Below are 24854 nucleotides of genomic sequence, written 5' to 3'. Positions count from 1 at the left end.
TGATAATTATAATATTTTAAAGAATGTAGACAATTATAATATTTTAAATTTTTATTGGCATTTTAAATAACACTACATCATTATTTTTCAAATAACCAGACTCATCTTTTTCCCTATAATTTTCACCACATTACTCTTACTTTGACTAACTATCATTAACTCTAATTTATGAATTATGTAACTCTACTTATTAAATTACTAAAAAAAATTTAGAAAAATTCTAACTTTGACTTGACATTTTTAAGATATATATATATATCACTGTAGCCCGCCCCACCAAATCAAAAATCTTTTCTTAAATCTAACCATTCTACCTTATCCCACCGATAGTAATTTACGTACTTAAAAAAAACTTCAATATTCTAATAATATATTACTTAGTTGATACATTTTCATTTAAAAATAATTAGAGTTAATTAACTTAGAGTGTCATATAAAAATCATAGGGAAAAAGCAGTATTAGATTATAAAATCAACATAGATAGTAAATTTATGTTATAGACTTAATAGTGATAATTTATGTTAGCCAATTTTGACTTAGTGTGAAGATTCGACACGAGATAGAATATTTTAAATGGGCTAAAATTTAAATAATTGAGTAGTTAGAGTTGGATCATAAAGGGTTTAACTCATAAAATTCTATTATCAGATGGATATGTTTATCATATTTTAACTCATTTAACTTGAATTAGTCGACTAAAGTTAAAGAAAAAGTGCAACTCCTCAAAGAGCCAAATTCATGTAATGATGTAATGATTCTAGATTGCATAAAAAAAATTAAAAAATTAAAAAAAGAAAGATTAGATTGGATAATCAAATCTTATTTGAATTCATATTCACAATTGTCACATAACACAAGATCTTCTTTATGTCATATCAAATCTGTGGAGAAGAAGTCATCTCTGAAGGTGACTCTAGCAACGGTGAAGGTGACACTAGCAACGGTGGATGCAATGATCAACAATACCTGATGAACCCTTTAGGTGATTCGTGAGATTATCTTTCGATGTAAATTGTTATTTTCTTTATTTTGCGTCTTTTAATTCTGTAATAGAGCAGCTAATTGGGTTGTCTATTTTAGTAGGCAGCAAGTGATGGTATGTATCCTCCTTTTTTAACGCCACAAAGAATTCCTCTACAGCGGTTTAATTAATTTATAGCTACTGTTACAGCTCTACTTTTAATCCAAATATATATATATATATATATATACGAAGAAGTGGGAGTTTATTATTATTTTTTTATCATAGTATTAATATAGTGATAATTTTATCATAGTACAGTATTGTTTTGCAAAACTGTTATAATTTTTATGAGGTTGTTGACATGCTAACATGCTATTTTACGAATAAAAGTTTTTTGTGCAAAGCCGATTTCAAATTGAAAATCAAAATGGCGGTCTTCTAGGGCAACAATTTTATTTTAAATAATTAAATCTCAAACCCATAAAAAAAAATTATACCATCATACACTTCGATTACCTACTTTTATTATTATGAAATATGTCGGTAAAAAATGCAATAGGTCTTCTAAATTTAATGCTGCATAATTTTATGAATTTATCTATTTTGTTGGTGCGAAATATCATTAAAAAAATCTCTTTGTTGCGGTCTTAAATGGTAAAGATATACTATGAAGTAATTTTTGTGGATCAGATAGAGCTCGGGGTTAGGATTCGTGATCCGGTAAACTAACTGTCGTCCTATCTTTGTAGGGATAAGATGCGGGAGATATAACTCAGTGCTAATGGCAAAAGCCGTTGGAATGAGGGAGGCACTACTATATCTGAAGGGTAATTGCATGGAATCAGACTCCCTACTGCTAACCAACATTATCAAAGGAATCTTCCTAACTCCTTGGTAGGTGGGTTCCATTACAAATGACATTATTAACTTAACTAGCAATTACTATAATTGTATAGTTAATCACATATATCGCGAGGCTAATTCTACTGATTGACTTGCTAATATAGGTAGAACTTTAGTATATGACTTTATGTTACGAACCGACCTAATCCAATCCACAATGGTTCTGGAATGTAATTTCTAAGGAGATATGCGAACAATCTAACTAATGGATCCTTCTGAATTTTGGATATGTTGTTGCCCTTGGAGAGAGTTTTCCAACGAATTCAAGATCACAAGATTTAGACAGTTAGATATCAAGATATCGACCAATAGTGGTTGAAGGTTAATTAGATTCTAGCATGATAGCCCACCAATGGCTAGATAGATGCTAGGTTTAGTTCTTTATGTGAAGGAAGGGAAGAAGTTGTTGTGAAAGATGGTGGTTAGAAGCTAGAAGATGCCGACCAAAGACTTGGGCTGTGGAAGAAGGGAGGTGGGAGAGGGTGCCAATGGCTAGAGATAAGTAGAGAAGGAGATATAGGCCAAAGCTAATTCTAATATCATCCTAAGACATCAACTAGGGTTTCCTCCATATATATATATAGATGCTCACCCTAAGAACTCCTCACTAAGTTAAACAACTATAAACAACCCTAACAAATCCTAACAAAATTCACACTTTCGTAGTGGTGCGTTCGAACACGCCCAATTGCATTCGAACACAAAATTTCTGTTCTTTGTTGATGTGAATGTGATGCAGGCGTTCGAACGCACCCGATTCCGTTCGAACGCGCCATTTCCGTTCTTTGTCGATGCGAACGTGATGTAGGTGTTTGGACCACCCCGTTCGAACGTTGTCCTTGCGTTCGAACGCACCCTGGCAAAAATTAATTTTATTACTTCTAACATACTCAAACTAGATAAATAGGCTCATTCTCATGAACCCATTATCATGCGTATAGCCAATATGGATCGAATCGTATCACTTTACATGGTACGGAGGCTTTCCTTTTGATCTTATGTCTATTTTAGTCTCCGACTCTAATCGAGCATTTTATAATCATGGTGGCTAATCTATAAAAGAATTTCTTTTTAAAAAAAAAAAGATTTTCAAAAGAGCAATTTATTAGTTATTTTTTACAATGATTTTTATGTAAAAAATAACTAGTTTACAGCTTATTAGTTTGTAGATAAAAACTTTAGAAATAATTTAAATAGTATTATACTTCGGTAAAAATAAATAAATATTGCTCTACGAGTACTTTAAAAACACTCCAAGAAGTGGTTCTTGTAACAAAATATCTCAATAATTATTCAGCACGTTGAAATTCACACATCCAGAGCATTTATATCCCCACCTAATTCTCAGAGTTATCTTAAATTCTCCTCATAATCTATCAACTTCCCTGCGGAATAGAACTCTGCCATCCAGCTATAATTTTCTCTCTGTTTAGTTTAATGGTCGATATGTCCATTTAACCTCTTTATGCCACATTGCTAAATAGGAATGCAACATATAGGACAGGGATAGGGGGACAAATGGACAATTAATATGTACACATTAAAGCTATTGCAAGCTATGCTTGATTAGGCTTGGAGTAGGTCAAATGTGAACTATATATGTACAAATTCGAGATAAATTGGTCATAAGTGTGACTTGTTAGATAATAATGTACTAATATTGTATGTATCTCGTCTTTTTAGTATTGATAATAATTGGTGCATAAGGGTGTGTTATTCGTGAATTATTCCTCTCTTTATTTTTATCCGTGATTTATTCATGGGTAATTGCCGAAGAGTTCAATAGAATTATCAGCTCGAGTTACATATTGATTGCATGAAGATATATAATTCAAATCGGTATTTAATGAGATATTATTATATTCTCACTTTTCTTTTAAAAAAATATGTAATAATTATATATGAAACATTAAAAAAAAGAGAAAGGGATAAATTACAAATTAACTCCCGTATTTTGATCTAAATAACTTATTCTTATGTACTTTAACCTTATGCATTTAACCTTTATATGGTCCATACGAAATTTAAAACCCTTATTCAGTTGGTAACAGGGATGTGGAGAGATTTAATTATCTCTATAGAAATATAATCTGATTTAGTCATAGTATGAATATTTTGGTTATTTAGCAACCTTCCTTATAGCTAAAAATATTGGAGCAAATAAAATTTTAAATAGAAAATCTTAATAGTTATAACTTGATCTTATTTAAATTTAAAATAAATTGATAGGTTGAACTTAAACCAAATAACAGGGAGATAAACTATAGTTTGACCACAGAGAAATAATGGTTCACTTAGCCCCTTGTTTATCAAATTATTCATATTCTAATTAGAAACACTATTTAAATTATTTTAAAAATTCTAATTTGATTTTAATTTGACTAAAGTTATCCTTTTAATTATTTCTCTATCTCATCTCACAAATTAGAATTTCTTGTACAATTTTTCTACTTAATTTTTTCATCTATCTTCTTTCTCCTACCCCTTATCTAAGTTGTATACAAATAAGAAATAAAAATACTTTAATTCAAATTTATATATGAAACTAAAAATATTTCAATCAATTTGTACTTTACCTAACTTTATGTCACATCAAAAACAAATATTATGAAATATCATACCAATTCTAGATTAGAGGTACAATTTTAGAGGTAAATTCTCCTAATCTCATAGCAAATGAGTCATTTTAGGTTTTATCCAGTCTTGTTGGTCTATTCCTGGATAGTGGCAAAATCCTACTAGCAATCATCACTTGTACCTTGTGAGGTTCCACATCCCAATTACTGTCCCCTTAAACAATAGTAAGAGGCAAGCATGGGTCTCTTTCGTTGCAGGAATCCAAAGGGGAGGAGATTATTTACAAGAACCAAACGGTTTCTTGTCAGAGAGCAAGACAACTTGCTAAGAGGAAGAGGAAGAGGAATAATTTATTCTTGGCACCAGGAATAGTGGGGGAGATGAGTGACTGAAAGGAGAGGAAGGAGAAGAATAATTTATTCTTGGCACCAGGAATACTGGGGGAGATGAGTGACTGAAAGGAGAGGAAGGAGAAGAGGAATAATTTATTCTTGGCACCAGGAACAGTGGGGAGAGATGAGTGACTGAAAGGAGTTTATCCTTTGGAGAGGGCATTAAATAGTGTGCAGAAAAGTGGGATTTATCGGGGAATACGTTATTCCCGGGATAAGGATTTATCGCTCAAAAGGCACTGCAAATTGTCCTTTGGGGCGTATAAGGCTGCTTGCTTGGATGGAGTTGCTTGTGGAGGATGGATAGATTGGCTGTGAGAGATTAGTTATTCCTGGATTTGATGCGATTCATCATTCCTCTGTTCCAATGTCAGTTTAAGATCCTTTTATAATATATATATATATATATATATTAAAAATTATATATAATTGCCACTGAATTTTTTAAAAATATTATAATTAATATTATATTCTTTAGATTTACTATTAAAATCTTTTAACAAATCATTGTAAATGATTAATTTATCCTTCTTGCTTAGAATAAGCATCTAAAATATTTATTAACAATCTTTATCTCAGATATTTTTTTATTGTAATATGATATTTGATAAAATATTAGATAACTTTTATACCATTTAAAATAATTGATACAAGGACGAAGTTTAAAAAAAAATATAATTCAGTTTTAATTATGATTAATTAGATTTAACTAGTAGAATAATTTTTTTGAAAGAACATAATAATTTCAGTAGCAATTATGATATTTTAAAAAATATAGTGTGTCATTATGATATTGTGAAAGTTTTCGGCTGCAATTATGTAAAAATCTATTAAAAAATGGACTATAACAATATAAATTTAGTCTCTAATAGGTCCATAACCTTCCTAAAGAGGCAGTAGTAACTTGTGGAAAGCTCAAGCCTTAAACATTGAATGAAAAGAAATACAAACATTGATAGTTTCTATCTAAATCTCATGATCATCTTACTACCAAAGGTGTGAATTTAGAGTTTTTAGTTAACTAATTATGTGACAAGGTATCTATCAAATTATCTTGTTATTTATTATTTTGTTCATGTGACACCGTAGACGAGAAGGCATCTTAAAAGACATAATATACATAATAAATTTATTACCTAAGAGCTTAACCTAGCTTTTAAATCAATCGATTACCTAGCATCCATCAAATCGTACACAATGATATCACATCTACTGTGTTTGTGGAATGTTCATAAAGTGTTTAGGCGTGATGTTTTATTCTATTTTTTCTTTCATCACATCACTTTTATAGCTCATCAAAGTCTTACTAGGACCACTATAGTGATAAGCATTAATGTTATATAAAACTGACTCATATTCTCAAGAGCTTATGCAAAAAAAGAAGAAGAAGAAAAATAGTGAGAAGAGTTGCATGTCATATATTATCCAACCTACTTAGCTTCCAGACTTCTGAGCTACAATAAAATAATAAGAAAACAAATTAACCACCCCTTCCTTGAGATGTTACAAACCATCCATAACTAGTAGTGGCCCAGTACGTAGGCAATTTACTGGGCAGGACAGTACCCAATCCAACCAAACAACAAGCAGGATGTGGCCAAATATATAAACTCGATGCCACGTCCAGTAAAAAAAAAAAAACCCCCAGGAACATCTCCCTGCCAATATCTCCCCCCCCCCCCCGGCCCCTCTCTACGTTGTAAAATCCCAAGGAGACGAGTTGAACGCGACCCTTCACGCTCTTTGTCACCTAAATTTATCACCGAACTTATTGAGACGTAGCCACCTCACAGCAGTACTAATCTCTGGGCCTTAGCGTTTTTTGCCCCCCACCCCACCACACGAGATTCTCCAATTCCTTTGCTGCGCTCTTCATTTATGTGATCAGCTCAAAGCCCTCCACCACATACTCCCAACGCTTAAGACTCGACTCTCCATTTTTCTTATCACTCCCATTGCTGAGAGAGAGAGAGGAGTGAAAGCTAGGGGTGGTAAAGAAGTAGGTAGGTAAGCTTGGTAGTAGAATGGGTGGTACCATTAGCAAGTGTTACAGCAAGCGGCGCAAGAGGAGCAAGGCGTTGAGGGCGAGAGTCTTGGCCTTGGAAGGAGAGATCAAGGATATGAAGCTTCTGAGGGAGTGCGAGATCGAAGTGTTCGAGCAGCACGCGGCGATCTTCGCGTGCAAGGAGGAGGAGTGGAAGAAGGAGAGGAAGAAGCATAGGGAGGAGACGGCGAGGCTGAGGATGAGGTTGGAGGAGGAGGAGGAGAGGGGGAGGTGTCTCGAGGAGGAGGCGGCGGCGAAGAGGGACGAGAGGGAGTGGTGCCACTTGGGCGCCGAGTTCATTGTCGAGCATATGAAGGAGGAGCAGGCGCGGCGGGAGGAGGCGGTGGAGAAGTGGAAGCAACTCTATCTCGCCATCAAGACTGAGCTTGATGATCTCATCCAGAGAACTCATCAAGGTAATTTTATATGTACTTCTTATCACATTCTTAGTGTCTTAAGTTTAGCATTCCAGAGGTAGGAGAAAAGGTTTAAGCCCCTCTTAAATCCTAATTCACCACCTCTTTCTTGAAAGCCAAACAGAACATAACCCAGACTAAATCTGTTTAAAAAATAAGTTAATTACACTACACCACCAACTATCTCCCCCTCTCTGTATCACTTTCACCCGCCTAAACATAATGTATCACTAAGCTAGTAAATTCTCTCCATCAATATTTTAATAGAAATTCTTGTAGAAATAATCTTAAAAAAATTAACTAGCTTAATAGATGAACAAAATTACTCCCTGTGTTCCTTCTGTATTCTTTCATTTTCTTCTTTTAATGATCTCTATGATATTTTTCCCAAGTATTAAACTCTATATCGATCTTATCTGATTTTAAATTCTTACTGAGAAGGGATGAGAAAGTAAAGAGTACTTTTTTGTCTATTTAATTAGTTAATCAAATTTTTAATACTTTTTTCTAACACATATTAGGGCCCTCAATGATACCGTTAGATAATTTCTAACGGAGGGGCCTCTGATTTCTTTCTCACTTTTTAAACATAAGCAGTAGGAGCCAAATCGACTAAAATGGAGACAAAAGTTTAGCTTGTCATAGTATATGTTATTCATAGTGTATGCTATATACATTAGCTTCCTTTTCCTCTTTCTTTTTCATGGCTGAAAGAGAGAGAGAGAGAGAGAGAGAGAGAGAGAGAGAAGAGCAATCAAAAGAACAAACCTCAGAACGATGAACAAAGAAACAACCAAAATGTGATACTGCTGAAGAGATTGTTGCCCAAATGTGACGTCTTTCTGTCTACATTCCACGTGAAATAATGCGATCACGAATACAAACAATCCTTTCCTCCAAGAGGGCACATGCACATTGATCTACCCAAGGGACCACATTAAATTAATAACGCACTTAATTGCATCCCTAGTTAATAAACCCTGTATATATACAAGGTTCTACTGGTTTAATTACACCTACGAACACATCAAACTTGGGTAAAAATAATAATGATAATCTCTTTTTACAGGGGAGAGATTTTGCTGGGCCGGCGAGGACGGCGTCATCGAAGGGTTGCAGCGAGAATTACAGACGAAGGAGGAGATGGTGGAGTCCCAGAGATGGAAGATAGCTGCAATGGAGAAAGAGGGAGCAAAGAAAGACAGAGAGATAGATATCTTGAAGCAGAGCCTGAGAATTCTTAGCAGCACAAAGAAGAGATGTAGACTAAAGAGGAGCCTGATGACAAGAGGCATGCGTACGTGAGAGTGGAGACTTAAAAAGGACTATGATTCATTGGTATACCGATCGAAGAAGACTAAGATTTTAATATATCTACGTCCCCACTTGATCATGTCGATAAGTATTCATGTTATACAGAATTGGGATCTCAAAATTTGCAGCAGTAGCTACTTTGTATCAACAACTTTTTTATATTGGACTATGCAGTGGAATTAATCCCACCCTCTTTGTTGCCAGAATAAACAAACTAATTTTTTACTTTGTTGCCAGAATTAAGCTAAGTCTTGTGAACTCCAGTATTTGATGATCAAATATTACAAGTTCTTTGTCTTTTTCATTAAACAGGACTACTATTTTCTAGCCAAATTAAATGAGAATAAAATTTTTTTTTTATAGAGTAAGAAGTTTGATTCAGCTGTGCCTATACCCTAAAGAGGGAGGGTTCATAATTAAGAGTGTTATAAAAGGCTGGCAGTAACGAATCATCAAACCCTAATAGAAATAATTCGAAACCAAGTTTTTTCTATTTGGCCGCCCAGTCGGTCATCCGATTCCTTTCTCTTGTATATGCATTACTTCAGGATTTATAAAAGAACTGAGCAGAACTTTGCAGTCAGCAACTAACCCCTTCAATCACCGGAGGCAATCAACTTTCGTATTCAAAGTTCCAACCAGCTCTCGACAGTCAATTTCGACTCAATTTCGACTACGATGCTAGAGTTGCCTATAGGCAGCTTGAGACCAAGCCGAAGCCCAGACCCCTCCGCAAGTAGAGCCGATTCTTGATGAAAAATGTATCCCATCGAGTGAGTGCCAGAGTGTTATAAGTGGAAATGAAAGCAATCATATGGCTATGGTGTATTAAAAACACAATCATTATGTCGGTAATCCATTTACTAGAAATTACAAATTGGCCTCTGGGTTTCAAATTCTATGCATACTGGGCTTTCTTTTTTCGTACTCCATGATAGATTGTCAAATCAGTCAAAACCTTTTGTTCATTAATTTGACTGAGAAATGAATCCACACTCAATTATGGACTGCCATGGACGTACGTCACTGCAGAATATATTCTTGCAGCCGTGCAATTATTGCTATGTGATTATATATGTATATATATATACGTTGTACTTGTGGAATTTTCCCTAATTTTTTGCTTCTGGAATTGGAGGGTAAAATCTAGAGAACAAGCCAAGTGCACTTTAAATTCCGAAGATAAATAGGAATTGATATCCTATAGGAAAATTGAAGTGGGGGCTCACATGAAGCATTATAAAACAGCCATCCTTTTGTTTTGTTTGCTGTCCTTCGTTGAAGAAACGCATGGGAGAGAGATGGAGACTTGGGATTCATAATTTTCTTTTGTAATTTTGCAACATCTTTATAATGAATTAATCATTGCATCGGTGGACGCATGCACCGTGTAAATATTATCTCTTCTCTTTGCCTCTTTGATATTAATCTCTATTTTTTCCTTCAAGATTTGATTTTTTAATTTTTTTTTTTTAATCCGTAGGTGAAATCTATTTGGTGTTTATGAGCGCTTTCATACTACATTTTTACTTGAAAGTGTTCACTATCACTTTACCTGAAAATTTGTTCACATGAGCAAGACGCTAGTAATGTTAGCAAGTTTTGAAGGAGTTTGTATAGTAAGGAATAAGTGTTCCACGCTTAGACCTTGTTTAGTTTGAAACTAAGTCTTGAATTCGATTAGTTAATCTTATTTCTTAGTTTTAGCTTTTTTAAAAGTAAACTTGATTAGATATGAAAAAGATAAAAAAATAATATAATTACTAAACTAGTTTAGTAATCTTTGAACCAATTCAGGCGGATTTTTAAACTCAAAATGAACAAAGTCTTAGGTCGTCGTTAGGGAGATTATTGAGGTAGAGCGTTATGTGGATTAGTGTTCAAGAGAGATGATCGAAGATATCTCTATGGACTGTAATCTTTAGATCTTACAACTGTGTTGAGTTGTGCATAGTCTAGCAAAGCATGCATGCATTTATATTATCGAAGAAAAAGAGAAAAACGAGAGAATAAGCTTAAATCTATAATTGAAACTAATGAATGGATTTGAGTAAGTTTACGGTCCTACCCAGAATGATACATTTAATTTAGACAACTAAATGAAAAAAACTTACAACTATATTTTTGAAATATTGCTCACTTTCTTGTAGACCTCTCATCCCTTAAATATGTAATCTCTCATTAATTAATATAGACATAAAATAATTATTTCACCTTAATTTTTATCTCTCTTTTTAATCTAAATAGGAGTGAAATGATCTTCTAAGCGACCTAAAAATTGATCATATATGATAGTCCCGTAACATTTTATATAGAAATAAAATATAACGGAGAACTAACAAAAGGTGCATTTAAAAAGTTTTATAGTTGAGAGAGTGTCAAAGGGAGGCATATGTAAAAATTGGCAATAGTTTTAAAGGTCTACAGGTAATTAACTAAATTAACTAATTATACCTTCTTTTATAATTCTTGAGCTCCTTGGCTTAGGCTATTTAACAACACATAAGAACTTGGGCTCATATTAATTACCTCAGTAGTTAATTCCAGCCCAATAAAAGCCCAGCCCATACTAACTTCTACCGCAAGCCCAAACACTGAGGGCAATAAAGACCATTCACATATTCTTGCTATAAATAAACCAAAATCCCACAACTAGGGTTTCTAGGTGTCCTTCTCTACTCCTCCTTCCTCCAAACCTAGCCGCCGTCACCGAGGAGCAGCAGCAAGCAGCGATGCCGGCGGGTCACGGGTTGCGGTCTCGAACTCGGGATCTCTTCGCCCGCCCCTTCCGCAAGAAGGGTTACATCCCCTTGACGACGTACCTTCGCACGTTCAAGATCGGGGACTACGTCGACGTCAAGGTTAACGGCGCCGTCCACAAGGGAATGCCGCATAAGTTTTACCATGGCCGCACTGGCCGCGTGTGGAACGTCACCAAGCGCGCAATCGGAGTCGAGATCAACAAGCAGGTACTCTCAGATAGACTCCAATCGATTAGAGAGTTTATGGATTTAATTGCAATAAACGTGCCTTTCTTTTTTAATAAAAGTTTGTCTTGTCTTTGATGGTAGTGTTTCAAATGGAGAATAAATTTAGGATTTGTGGGTAAAGGTTAGATTTTTCTGTCCCCTAAGTATTCTTGCACCAAATTTGTACATGGTATTGAAGATTTTTCCCGCATTATGCCATTTACTACGCTACGCTTTGTTGAAATGAGTAGTGTGCAGTCCTCATTGATAAATCTCATTCCTTCTCTTGTTATTTCTTTGGTGCTTTTAATATTTCAACATATACTTTGTTGATTAGATGTCTATCCAAATGATAAATTGTTGTCACTACTGGTTTCTCTTTTATTGTAGTATTACATTTTGTGATCCTCTAGGTCCTTCTATTGTCCTGAATGAAATATAGGTCATTTTATATTGTATCTGGACTAATTCTCCTCCAGTTTGATGATCCTAGGTTTTGACTTTTCTTAATAGATGTATAAACTTTGTTATTATGCCGAGTAGGATGATGCAGTAAAATCCTAAAAGTTGACATGCATCATCTCTTGGGTTTGCTCAAAGCACCCGGTTTGAATAACATGGAAGCAGGGTTCACTTAAATTACTTCAAGCATTCTTGTTTTGGATAGCTGTAGGTTGGCTGATCCTTGTAAACATCATTAGTGGGAATCTAATAGTTTTAATAACTCGTAGCAGGTAAAAATAGTCAGTTGTATTTTGTCAAAAAAAGAAGAAGAAGTCAGTTGTAGGACACAGTTGAAGTGTCTATTGATGCTTATGTTAGTTTTATTGAAGGGCATTTGCCAATTGCAGCGCATTATTTAATTTTTGATTAAGTTTACTGGCATGGACCTGCTGTTGCATGTTTGGGCAGTAGAGATACCCTCCTGGTGTATGGGGATAGGGTAGAATAACTATTTCCCACTGGTCGGTGCATGGTCCACTGGGATCCTTTTAAAGATGTTCTCATAATTCTGTTATGATGGTTTGCTGAAATAGTGTAGTAGCATCATTTGCGAAATTTACTTACAACACATATCACCCACTTATCACATTTGAAATATTTAACGTCATTGACATATTCTTTTTTTCTCTTGTTTCTCTCCTTTACTTTTTAGGTTTTCAATATTTTGTAAAGATGTAATATGAGCAAAAAGAATCCAAAGCAGTTGAAGAATGACTGCTTTTGACTAGTATAGGCTGTTAGGATAAGTATAATTAGTCAGAAGTGTTAATTTCATGTTGTTGCCAATGATATTGCATTTGGCATTGCTACTTGTTTTGTTGAGGATTGCTCGTATTGCTTGCTTACTCGTTCCCTTAACATGCTGTCTCCCAACTCCTGTGAATGGCCAGGTCGGTAATCGGATCATCAGGAAGAGGATCCATGTGCGTGTCGAGCATGTCCTGCCATCTCGGTGCACAGAGGACTTCTGCTTGAGGAAGAAAAAGAACGACCAATTGAAGGCAGAAGCAAAGGCGTGCGGTGAAGTCATCAGCACGAAACGGCAACCTGAGGGCCCCAAACCTGGTTTCATGGTTGAGGGAGCTACATTGGAGACTGTCACTCCTATTCCTTATGATGTGGTCAATGATCTCAAGGGTGGTTACTAAACTAGGTTTCTTCATTTACGCAGAGTCCTTTTCCTAACTTTGGAGCTTTAGACATGCCCTATTTTTTGAGAATTTCGTCGATTGAAGGATTTTTGGATCTATGATAACTAGTATTCGCGTATGGTGTTGATTTGCTAGTTGGTTTTCATTTCAAAATCCTTGTATGCTATTGCAAAACGCATTAATTTTCGTCAACCCAAATTTAAACTGCTCTTGCGCTTAGCTTAGCATATTGTGTTTATAAATGTGGAATAGGTAAGAAAACCACTGGATTATAACTGTGATGTGTAGCTCAAGTAGCAGAGGATTTAACTGTTTAACCGTCAATTGTTAATAAGGAATAAACACCATTGTTTATGAATTAAAGATATCTTATTCATAGTTCATATAATATAATTAATACCATGGTTAATTTTCTCATGGTATCACTAATACCATAAATATCAAATTCTATTCTCTTGAATTAAGGGAAAGGATCTTTTATCCTACTACTGTAACCAAACGCAAAATATCTCCTCTAAAGTATAGCCGCAACTATAACCTCAGCTATTGACCGCTCCATAGAAGCCACCTCAAACACTGTTTTTAATTCTGAATAACAGCTAAGCAATATAGTGATTATATTCTAGAATTTAAATATTATTTATTAAAAATTTTATACCACGCACTAACCTAATTATTAATTTATTCTTAATATTTATTCCGTTAATGTATTTTATCAAATTAAAAAGTTTTCATGGTAATTCTATAAAAAATAAAACATATTTTTTCATATTTTTATTTTATTTTATATGACATCAAAAGTAATTATTACAATCTTATTTTAGAATATAAGTGAACATAAGAATAATTATTCTAAAATAAAGACACTATTTTGATAATAACAAATAAGAATATATATTCTAGAATTGATCTTATTTATGAAGTAAACAAGGCTCAAGAGAAATCTACTATCTCTGCGGTGGTATTATAACTATTAAATTAACTACTTAATGACTTGATCTTCACTTGAGAATAAGCTCAATACTAATATAGCTATATTAACTTTTTATACTTGCATAAGAGAGATATATTAGTGTAAGTTATTATGATATTTAGTTGTGGACTAGTGTAGTAATGTAATTATAATACTTGCATTAAAGTAAAGATACTTCAGCGAATGAATAAAATACCCCTTTGTAATTGATGGATGAGTATAGGAGAGAAGAGAACGAGGAAAGAGAGTCATTGAAATTATAGTTGATCAAAATAGTTTAATTATTACACTTGGGATGAAACCAGAGATACTTTAGCAAATGAGTAAAATATCCTTCTATAATTGATGGATGAGGATAGGAGAGAGAATAGAAAGAGGAAAGAGTCATTCAAATAATAATTGATTAAAATAATATCTTTTTAAGAGTAAAATAATAATTAGTAAATATAAAAATATTGGATGAAGAAGTAGAAGAGAGAGAAGTAGGTATTAGTAAATTTGAGATAAATAATTATTTATTATACTAGCATAAGGAAGTTTATACTAGAATAAACTTTTTCTTATTCAGTGATTGAAGATTTTTGAAAGTCCCTTAGATTGGAATAGCATTGGACCATCTTTCCATTTTATCTCCAACCAGCACTAATAAGTCCGGTTTGGTTAGTGCATAAGCTTTTTCACTTATAACTTTATCTGCACATCTTAAATACAAATTAGGTACCTAACTTTATTTATGGCTTGTTGTTTAGTTATAAAATGTGAATAAAGCTGTAATAATTATGTTGAATAAGTTAATATAAGAATTTTTATTTGGTTACTAAACTGTGAATAAGGTCATTTTAAAATGATAAGGCCAAAATGCCCTCATAATAGATAGTGTGAAGCGAGATGAGAAAATATAAATAGTTAAACTTGCTCTTGCTAATCACTTTTATAAGATCCACAAGTACTTAAGCCACAGAGGAGAGAATATTTTGATTATTTTCTGTTAAAAAAATTGGGGATAAATATTTTTGCATATTTGTGGAAAAAGGAGAAAAATGGAAAGTGGAAAGAATTAGATATAGAGAAGGATATTTTGATTAATTTTTTGCTAATGGAAAATTTTATTTAGAAAATATGCATAACCTTATTGGCACCCGTTCTATATGTGATAAGATGTTAGGCATAATTGATCATGTGACTTACTTATGTAACATTTGATCAGAATATAAACAAACTCTTGTTTCACATGAGGAATAAGAATAATCTTCTTTTAGAATAGACTTCTTTATTCTAATATAATAATTAAACAACAATTTAGCTTCGTTTGGTATACTAATTTATCGTTCTTTCCTTTTATTCCATACAATTTTACAAAATTAATTTAATAATAATTTGAAATTACTACTTTGCCTTAGATTAGATAACACCTAATTACTATTACTACTTTACATTCAATTAAGAGTATTTTGTATTATTTATTAAAAATATTATTAATTCTCAATAGATATTCACTATTCTCCGTTACTTTAATATCAAATTTATACCACATTAAATATAATTATTATATCTTATACTAACATTTAATAAAATAATATAATAATTTATACTAATATTAACTCTCTTCTTCTGGTATCAAAAATTACATACTTCTACAATTAGCCTTAATCCATTAGTGAACCAGTCTAAGTGAACATTTGGTAGTAAAATATATTTAAAAGCGATATAATTTCTGTTCAGAACAAACTTCTCTAGACACTCAGTATTAAAACACTATTTTTCCGTTCCATTTAAACTCACTTGATACTTACGTACTGCAACTGTACTACCAGGAATTAATCAACAATCAAAAGCCTGTAATACAAGATCTCAACATATCTGCACAAAATTTCCAGCCTACCATTCACCAAATCGCTACTCGAGGATTAATGAAACCAATAACTAAAAACTATTAGTCAGAAATTAACATTATATCAGCATGGCACACTACGAAAGCACCAGGCATCTGTTACAAGGATTCCAAATTACATATCTGATGCATGAGAAATGAATCATAACTATCAAAAAAATTAGAAGGCACGGCATGCTAAGAAAGCACCGGGGGCGTCTGTTACAAGGATTCCAAATTATATATCTGAAACATGAGAGATGAATCATAATTATCAAAAATTAGAAGCCGCATGTTGGCCCCCACAGCAGAGCATGGGAGCCGTGGCAAAGAGAACTGTAATGATGAAATGCATCAGATGCCATCATTCTTCTTAGAACTGTACAATTAGAGAGAAGAATAGCAAGGTACACACCGGGTCAACTTTCACAGGCTCAACTAGTGTTTATTGATGCTGAAATGGCGTGAAAGATGCCCGTGTTCACTGATGCTCCCTTTCAATCTATAAAATGCAGCAAACTTCTTCTTGGTTCTTAAAGGACCTGACCTGTTATGCAAGGCAATTGATTCCACCCTACCAACCATAGATGACGCAGAATGAGGCCTCTGCAATTCCTCCATCGGGTCCGAACTATATTCCATGGTTATGAAAGGAGAGGAATACCCATATGCCAAGCCAGGTGAACCCCCATTCCACCAGCTGCTCTCAGGGTTAAAGTCTTCCTTGTAGTCATAGTCTGGACAAGAGGACAACTCTCTCTGACTATAAGAATCATCACAGGTCTCGTCCATGTCATTGTAAATAAGCTTTAGTGCCTGTACAACTTCTCCCATGAAAGGCCTCTGAGATGGATCAATATGGACACACATTGAAGCAATGGATGCAACTTTGGCTACATTGTCAAAGTCATAGTTTCCATTCAAGGAGGGATCTATTAACTTCTCCAACCCCTCCCTGCTGGTTAGCAGAGGCCGTGCCCATGTCACAAGGTTCTCTGGCTCCTGAGACAGAGATACATATACAGGCTTCCGACCTGATAATAGTTCTAGCAGAACAACACCATAGCTGTATACGTCACTCTTGACAAGCAAGTGCCCTGTCATTGCATATTCTGGAGCAACATACCTGCAATTGAGAGAACATAATTAAAAGGTTTTTTTCTAAGAAAGACATAATTAAAAGGTATACAGAAATGCAAATATATCATTTTTAAGATCCATATCGAAGAGAGAAGGCTTAATGAAATGCCACTTGGTGCAACCATTAAGAAATACAGCAATGAATAAAGCTTCAACTAAACAACACAAAGTCAAACAGAATGTAAAGGAGTATGTACACCTCATTTCACACCTTACAGAAATGTCAAGTGCTGTGTTTACATGTTGTAAAATTAATATGTACACTTATGAATCATAGACATAATGTGTGCTCATTTATACACTTAAAATCATAGATATAATGTGTGTATACACTTATCATCTCCCTACTTTGTTCATCAAGACAGAATGATCAATCATAACATCGGTATTTGAATGAAGCAGTATGCACTACGAAAATTCATAAAGAAGCAACTACAGATTATGGAACAGAAAAATATTTACCCAAAAGTACCCATGACCCTAGTAGATATATGTTGACTTCCTTCTGATGCTTCCCTCGCCAGACCAAAATCAGTAACCTTGGGATTGAAATCTTCCTCCAACAGTATATTACTGGCTTTAAAATCACGATGTATAACACGAGGATTTGAATCCTCATGTAGGTATGCCAGGCCTCTAGCAGCACCAAGGGCAATTTTCATCCTAACATCCCAGTTCAGAAGTCCTTTCTTCTTATCAGGACCTGAAACATCAGTAGAAAACCGTTGTTACTCCCAACAACTTTAACCAAGCAATGACCCTCCAATTAATAATAGAGGAAGGACTTATAATATTTGCATAGAGCGGACAAGTTTATTGATTCTATTTGCATCAGACTAATTTGCTTTCAGCAATTTGGTAATTATTAGTATTGATAGATTTTACCATAAATAGTTTAGTCCGAATCTGTAAATTTCACATGACACAACAGTGGTGATAGATAAGATGCAACAGAATTGCAAGTAACATACTATTAAACAGTTATCTTAGTCAAGTTGGATAGAGAACTCTGAAGAAAAGAAGCAACGACCCTGAAAATAGGCTGAAGGTAGCCATTATTAGAGATATACCATGCAGATGGGAATCAACGCTTCCATTGGAAACAAGCTCATAAACAAGGCATCTTTTGTTCCGTTCAATGCATATACCAATCAGTTTAACAAGATTACGGTGATGCAATCGGCTAAGCATCTCAACTTCTGCAATAAACTCACGGTCCCCACTCCGGTCCTCCCTTGTAAGTAACTTAATAGCAACCTCACTTCCATTCTCCATGGCTCCATGATAAACACGTCCAAAACCACCTTCCCCTAAAATTCGTTTAAAGCAGAAGCCACTTGTGGCCTTCTCAAGCTCAGATAGTGTAAAAGTCTTCACTGATGGTGGGCAAGTAGGCATTATTGAAACAGCTGATACTGTTGTAGAGCTGGCCATACTATTTGATAATGTGGACCTCATGCCTGCATGATATAATGCATCATTTCTGTTATAACAAATGTAGGTTTTCCTGTGCGAGGTCCACAAACTAGCAAGTAGAACTGAACCAAGAGAATAAAAATAAGAAGAAAGCAAGAATATATCAGGTTATTTGACAACTAAGTACCGATATCATATTGCAAAATGTACTCCAAGATCATGAAACTCTGAATGAGAAATGAGAGATGAAGATCTAGCTCAATACGGAGGAATGCTATTTTGAGAAACAAATAACATTGTGAAAAAAAATAAAAAACTATTTAACTAATATTTCTTCAACTTTTCAATTGAGAAGATCATGAAACAGCTAGACATGAGATGTTAGAATCATTTAATCAAGGTGATATAAAAGAGCCTGATACACTATGTCAGAGAATCTGACCATTTTTAAAAATATTTGGCACTAATTTGTTCACAATTAGTAGGAGAATTGTGTGACATAAATGCTTCCTCATTGGGGAATATGCAATACATCAAACCTCATAACCTCTTTCCTTTTGGCAGATGAATGCAAAAAATGGGCTCTGTAACAACTTTCTTCACATCACAATTCTAATCTCTTGTGAACAATCTCAACAAGTGCAAATTATAAAGGCAGAAATGTTTCATTGCTTTTAGTTCTTCCCATAACTTATTTCCACCAAATCTCTATAAGTGCTGCCTTGTACAGCCTAACTCATGGCCTCAAATCTCCTTGCTAAGTAATTTAACTTAAAGTAGCAGACTATCTGATACTTTAAGTTGAATCTGAATTCAGTGGATTGTTTTCGGAAGAAGATCTGCAAAGGTGCATACTATTCATCTTCTTCCTTGAGCGATCCACTGCCAGCAGCATCTTCCTTACTCCTCACAATATCTACCAACATTAGAGATGCTCCCTTGCATCTGCCACCTTGGATCGCTTGTAGAAGGTGAGTCATCACTAGGAGGCAATCTGCCCAATAAATAGCTCTTATAAAGTGGTTTAAAGGGTGCCATCAACACCCCTCATGCCATGTGCCAATACTGAGCCGGCACACCCTGTGCCGGTCAGTATGACAATTCATACTTTAAAATTTCCAAAAGGACGGTCATCTTTTATAAGTAAAAATATACTACAACACAAAAGCAATGCATGCTAATTACATGATGGCCTCCACTGAGTTAGGGTCACTCCATAGCTTCTAAAATCTACAAAATCCAAAAAGTGTTTAATTCCCATTACTTTGCCAAAAGCGTTCCACTTCACACAATAGTACAACACAGAAGCACATTCTCACAATATCCATGCCAGCTTTCGCTATATCTATTTTCTTATAATAGTGTACTTAGATAGTATGTATACCAAAATTACAGTTGGATATTTCCTATCCATTGCTACCTTCAGTTCTTGGTAACCTTGAATCTTTTCTTTTACCATCTTCTCTTATTATGAATTTTCTAGCATGTAAGATTATAAACTCCTACCTTAAATGATAGCCAAGTATGTTTTCACTTAAACACACAAACGACATGCACACTCTCCTCCAGATGTGCAAGAATACAAACTATTAATAGGCTAGCAATCTTGCAGAGGAATTCACCAAGATTAAAAAGTACAAATAAATATCTTGACAAAACAACATAAACTGGACGAGAGAAAAATTTTAACATTCAAAACCATCTACTTTCATTCATAGCTACTGAAATCAAGTGCTTCATTTGGTAGAATATGCTTACTTCTCATCAGATTAACATCAAAATGAAGTGGAGTGGACAACGGAATATCGATATCTAATTTTTCTCTCTTTCACCATGCAGCTCTAATTCTGTTTAATTTCAAAATCTTATTCAATTTTATTGTGTTTGGAATCACACATCAGCTGTAAGCTACAATGTTCTTAAAACATAGCATATTAGGCTAGAAAATATAGATGTCAGAGATTTGAAGAAAGGCACAACCAATGTAGGTGCTATTGAGATATTATCTTGTTATCTTTACTGATTTAAGATCATGGTAATTTGGATCCATACTTAATTAAAAATCTCGAGCCAAAATTTATATCCAGATACATATTTGATCCTGGTACATGTTATTGATCATAATCTGACAACAATCAGATAAAGAACCCAGGTAAGATGGTTAATATCCAACCATTTTCTTTCCTAAATAATTTGCATATATCATTGGAGTACAGTAAAGAGTCTCCAAATATAACGACTTTTGGACAAAAAATTACTTTGCTCCTGCCAATAAATGTATAGCTAATGCCAAGTAATCTTAGCCATTATCTTACCAGATCGTTTAGTATTTGATGGGGTAATTGCAGGGCTCACAGCATTAGGTGGTCTTCCAAGTTTCCTCCATTTTAACACAAAGAGAATTACTCCAATACATGCCAAGATAAGCGTGAAAGAAGATATTGCAATTACAGCAATAATCCAAGCATTCAATTTCTGTGACTTGCCATTGGGCACATCTGCTGTGAAAGGGTACTGGTTACTTCCGGTGCTACCAGGGCTAAATCCCGTGGGTGCTCGAGATATAGATGGTGGAGAGGACGGAAGCCCTGTGACAGTGATGGCACACGGTAATCAGTAACTACATCAGATGCATATGGCTGATAATTGGCAAAAATATTAAATAAGAAATGCTACCTGGATAATGAACATATACAACTTCATGATCACCAAATATAGACATATTTATTGGGACTTTCTTCTGCCAAAGCCTCTCATAAATTAGTAAAGCAGTCATGTTATCAAACTTTTCCCCTAGAGGCACCAAGTAGATAGTAATCCTTGTCTTTTCTTGATCCTGGATACTGGGAATGGCAGCCATGATTTTGACCTGGCTTTGCTTTAGAAATGTGCCAGCTGCAAGCTCAACTTCAAGTTCTGCTATATGCGTGAATAGTAGATAAGGGGCCACCTCAAGATCAATTACAACTTTAATTGGAAATACACAGCCACAAGGAGAACCAAGTGGAGTTGAAGTGAGTGGGTCAGAACAGAGGATTCCATCACAACCTGGTGAAGGCCATAAAATTGTTTAAATAAATAATAGCAAGAGCACCTAAGCTTAGGCACATATACACTAGGTTGAAGATCTCATTGATCGCAATAGCACCAAAATGCAATTTGCTTATTCAAATTATGAAAGTTCATATCAAATATGAATATACAAACCTTGTGGTGGTGTAAATGAAGATGGTGAAACAGCATGAGTTCTTCCTTTGTGATGTTTTGACAAAGGTGGATGAGCATTGGAGCCTGAAAAGAATAAGAGTATGAGACTTATAAACTGAAACAGGACAACGCAGAAAGTTAAGGAAGCTTGAACATGTCAAATACCAGGATATATTGGAGAATATGCTGGGGCATTTCCAGGTCCAAAAGGTGTTATTTCAGGAGGGTTGGATGGACTTGATGTTGGACTTTGTGTTGTTATTGCTGCAGAATGTCATGAATGAATTAGAAGTACATTTCAAATAATTATTAACACAGTTTACAATTTCAAATGGCATTGTGACCATTGGATGTCAATATACTCAATATTAGTCAGTAGATGGAGAACTTCTAAAGAAGGCATGCATTTCAAGTTCTTAAACCCATTGGAAATCGACTAAATGTCAATAAGGTAGTCAATGTGAGAACTTAACTAATAACAGTGAATATTGTTATAAATTATGCCAACCCTAGCTCAGAAAAATAGAGCTCATAGATACTACAAGTGCACTTTAAAGGAGAACTCGAGAAATCTAAGTGCTTTTGCCTTGAGATAAAAATAAGGTAAGAGCCAGGGTCTAGTATGATAAACCAAGTGGATCATCACTAAACCACACAATGTTAGTACTAACTACTGAGGAACTATAAAATAGCACAGAAGTCTGAAAGCATTCAATATCTCCTAAACTATAAATATACAGGACTGCCGGAAGTATAAGTGACTACAAGTGAGCAACTTTCTTAGGGTCAACTAGTTGTCTGTTCAATATTACATGCTTCAATCTCGGATCTTTTATTCATTTCCTTGCTCATAGTCAGATTTTCAACCTTTTCTAAGGTAAAGGCTGACAGTCTAATCTCCTGAGAATCTATTCATATTTGTTATCAATCAATATCTGTTTAAAGTTACTATAATCACGAAGCAAGTAAACAACACTAATATAGTGGATGCCTGGTGGTGTTAATGGCAATTGGTGTGTAGAATTTTCAATGATTAGGTAAATTTAAAAACTAAAACATAATTTTTATAAGTTAACTATAACATTTTATTGTGGCTTTTTAACTACATGATATATTGTTTTGTCGCATACATAATTACATATGTTTGAAAATTAGATAGGAAAATGAGGGTTAATTTGTAAAGCAATAGCAAGTTGACTTCTCTAAATCCCTGCCCATCTACCTTCAGAAACAAAAGTGATGATCATGATGTGGGGCTGGTTTAAAAAGTTTATATAGTAACCCCCAATTTTTTTTTTAATTTTTTGGTTTCTAGCTTAGGTATGAAGTTACTTGATTACTTGTTGGGTCACTTCAGCATTCAATTAGATATAACGACCAACAAAGAAAATGTCAGCTAAAAGACTACCTTTCAATTTCACTGACTGTTGTTTACCAAAAACATAACAGAAGCCAGAAAACCTACATTCTAAAGCTAAATCTGCACAAGGCTCAAACAACTTATAGATTTTTGACAGCCATTGCCCATGAACCATCCCTTAATCTTACATATGCGCCAAATTATACTCATTACTCAGATTGGATCTCTAAAAACTTAACCACATTCATCAAGAACCAAAATTCTAGAGCAATGTGAGATGAATCAAGTAAAAGCAAGTCCAGAAAAGAGTACCGATACAAAGAGAACTAAAGTGGAGAACCACGAGGGGAAGCATCACAACGCCATCCATCTCCACGACTCAATCGCACAAGAATCCGACTCATGCAAAGAAAATCATCACCAAGAGCAGTGATCGAGCTCCAAAGTCACCAGGAACCCCAAATTAGAGACCACATTGCGCGCATTCCGTCGCCACCGCCACCGCCGCCGCCGAGCTCGATCACTGGAGCTCCAGTGGCGAAACCCTAGCCTGAGGCCGGAACCCTAGATCTGTGGAAGTGGTAGCGGTAAACCGTTTCCCCTCTTCTGGGCCTCAGATCGAGAGAGAGAGAGAGAGAGAGAGAGAGAGAGAGAGAGAGAGAGAGTATAATAAATCTTTAGGGAAGCGAAAGAGGAAAGCAGTGGCGAAGAGAGGAAATAGTTGTGGATCTCTGCATTTATCGCCCTTCCAATTCTGGGATTAGAGGTTTAAATCGAGGGTTTTTGTTTCAAATCCCTGAGAGGGAAGTTTTAGTCCCAGTGTGCAGGTGGACGCGTTTCCCATTTGCCACCATTTCAGATTATTAGAATAGCTCAACCCCCACAACTTCCAAAATAACTACCCAAGCTGCCTAAGGAAATTTGTATTTAACACCCTGCTTTTAACCTATTTATAGTTTGCACCCTATAATTTCATTATAATTTTTCTGAGGAATCCTAAATTTTTATTATTTGTATATCAAACATATATTTTATCAAATATTTGAAGAAAATATTATGTTAAAATGCAAACACAATTTAAGCAAACGGTATAAAAAAGAATATTCTATCAATTAAATATATTTTTTCCTAAAGTAATTAAAATGCCTTTCTCTTTTTTTTTACGAAACTCTTTTTTTTTTTTTTCTTTCGAGCGAGAAATTCTAAAGCAAGAGAAACGGAGCAAATTATATTAAAATAATTTTACGCTTTTCTTCTTTTTTTTTGTTGGGTATGAGATTGATTTTCTTACTTAAGCAAGAGATCCTACAACAAGAGGAAACATGCAAATAACTTTGGTAAGATTATGTATAGCTTGAGTGAAGCCATTTTTATAATCTTTCTAATATAATTAATTCAACCTAGAAGATTAGTTAATTTTATTAACATAGATAACAGTAGGGCATTTTCTATTTATATTTGATAAAATATATAACTTGATTTGTAAATATTAAAAATAAAAGGTATAAATCTAAAATAGGTTAAAAGGTAGGGTGCTAAATATAAATCTCCTTATAATTTATAATTTTGAGATGTAATAGTTAAATATTATAAGTGAGATGGTTGAGCCATAGTGCAAGGAGAGAGGTCATGAGTTTATATTTCCCTTTAAAT

General features: G+C 34.5%; 3 protein-coding genes across 4 annotated transcripts; 2 read left to right on the top strand and 1 right to left on the bottom strand.

Moving 5' to 3' along the window:
• Positions 1–6621: 6621 nt before the first annotated feature.
• On the top strand, positions 6622–8836 carry LOC140789273 (uncharacterized). The gene is made up of 2 exons (XM_073138912.1): positions 6622–7297; positions 8367–8836. Exons 1-2 carry the CDS (start codon positions 6862–6864, stop codon positions 8600–8602), a joined length of 672 nt encoding a protein of 223 aa, XP_072995013.1. The 5' UTR covers positions 6622–6861; the 3' UTR covers positions 8603–8836.
• A 2437-nt stretch (positions 8837–11273) lies between these two features.
• On the top strand, positions 11274–13353 carry LOC140789682 (large ribosomal subunit protein eL21z/eL21y-like). The gene is made up of 2 exons (XM_073139471.1): positions 11274–11580; positions 12975–13353. The coding sequence occupies exons 1-2, from the start codon at positions 11344–11346 to the stop codon at positions 13230–13232; spliced, it is 495 nt and encodes a 164-aa protein (XP_072995572.1). The 5' UTR covers positions 11274–11343; the 3' UTR covers positions 13233–13353.
• A 2762-nt stretch (positions 13354–16115) lies between these two features.
• On the bottom strand, positions 16116–23957 carry LOC140789920 (receptor-like serine/threonine-protein kinase ALE2). Of its 2 annotated transcripts, none has more exons than XM_073139828.1 (8): positions 23514–23957; positions 22007–22105; positions 21842–21925; positions 21311–21682; positions 20950–21222; positions 18289–18678; positions 17681–17921; positions 16116–17204 (listed from the first exon to the last, which is right to left on the bottom strand). In XM_073139828.1, exons 1-8 carry the CDS (start codon positions 23569–23571, stop codon positions 16517–16519), a joined length of 2205 nt encoding a protein of 734 aa, XP_072995929.1. In that variant the 5' UTR covers positions 23572–23957; the 3' UTR covers positions 16116–16516. The 2 variants fall into 2 exon arrangements, with proteins under 2 accessions (XP_072995929.1, XP_072995928.1); XM_073139827.1 differs by having other exon boundaries at positions 18289–18756; positions 23514–23956.
• Positions 23958–24854: the final 897 nt, after the last annotated feature.

This window comes from Typha latifolia, chromosome 5 (genome assembly GCF_019914945.1).
Source record: "Typha latifolia isolate L0001 chromosome 5, TyphaL0001v2, whole genome shotgun sequence".
Taxonomy (NCBI): Eukaryota; Viridiplantae; Streptophyta; class Magnoliopsida; order Poales; family Typhaceae; genus Typha; species Typha latifolia.
The sequence above is the reverse complement of the archived record's forward strand: the minus strand, read 5'-3'. Positions and strand labels throughout refer to the sequence as shown.

Bases quoted from the DNA above. Each gene is read 5' to 3' on its own strand.
- LOC140789273 (XM_073138912.1), top strand. From the start codon at position 6,862: ATGGGTGGTACCATTAGCAAGTGTTACAGCAAGCGGCGCAAGAGGAGC. The intron at 7,298-8,366 runs GTAATTTTATAT...CTCTTTTTACAG, and splicing joins CATCCAGAGAACTCATCAAG to GGGAGAGATTTTGCTGGGCC.
- LOC140789682 (XM_073139471.1), top strand. From the start codon at position 11,344: ATGCCGGCGGGTCACGGGTTGCGGTCTCGAACTCGGGATCTCTTCGCC. The intron at 11,581-12,974 runs GTACTCTCAGAT...GTGAATGGCCAG, and splicing joins GAGTCGAGATCAACAAGCAG to GTCGGTAATCGGATCATCAG.
- LOC140789920 (XM_073139827.1), bottom strand. From the start codon at position 23,571: ATGGATGGCGTTGTGATGCTTCCCCTCGTGGTTCTCCACTTTAGTTCT. The intron at 22,106-23,513 runs GTACTCTTTTCT...GACATTCTGCAG, and splicing joins CTTTAGTTCTCTTTGTATCG to CAATAACAACACAAAGTCCA. The intron at 21,683-21,841 runs GTTTGTATATTC...GGCCTTCACCAG, and splicing joins TTCATTTACACCACCACAAG to GTTGTGATGGAATCCTCTGT.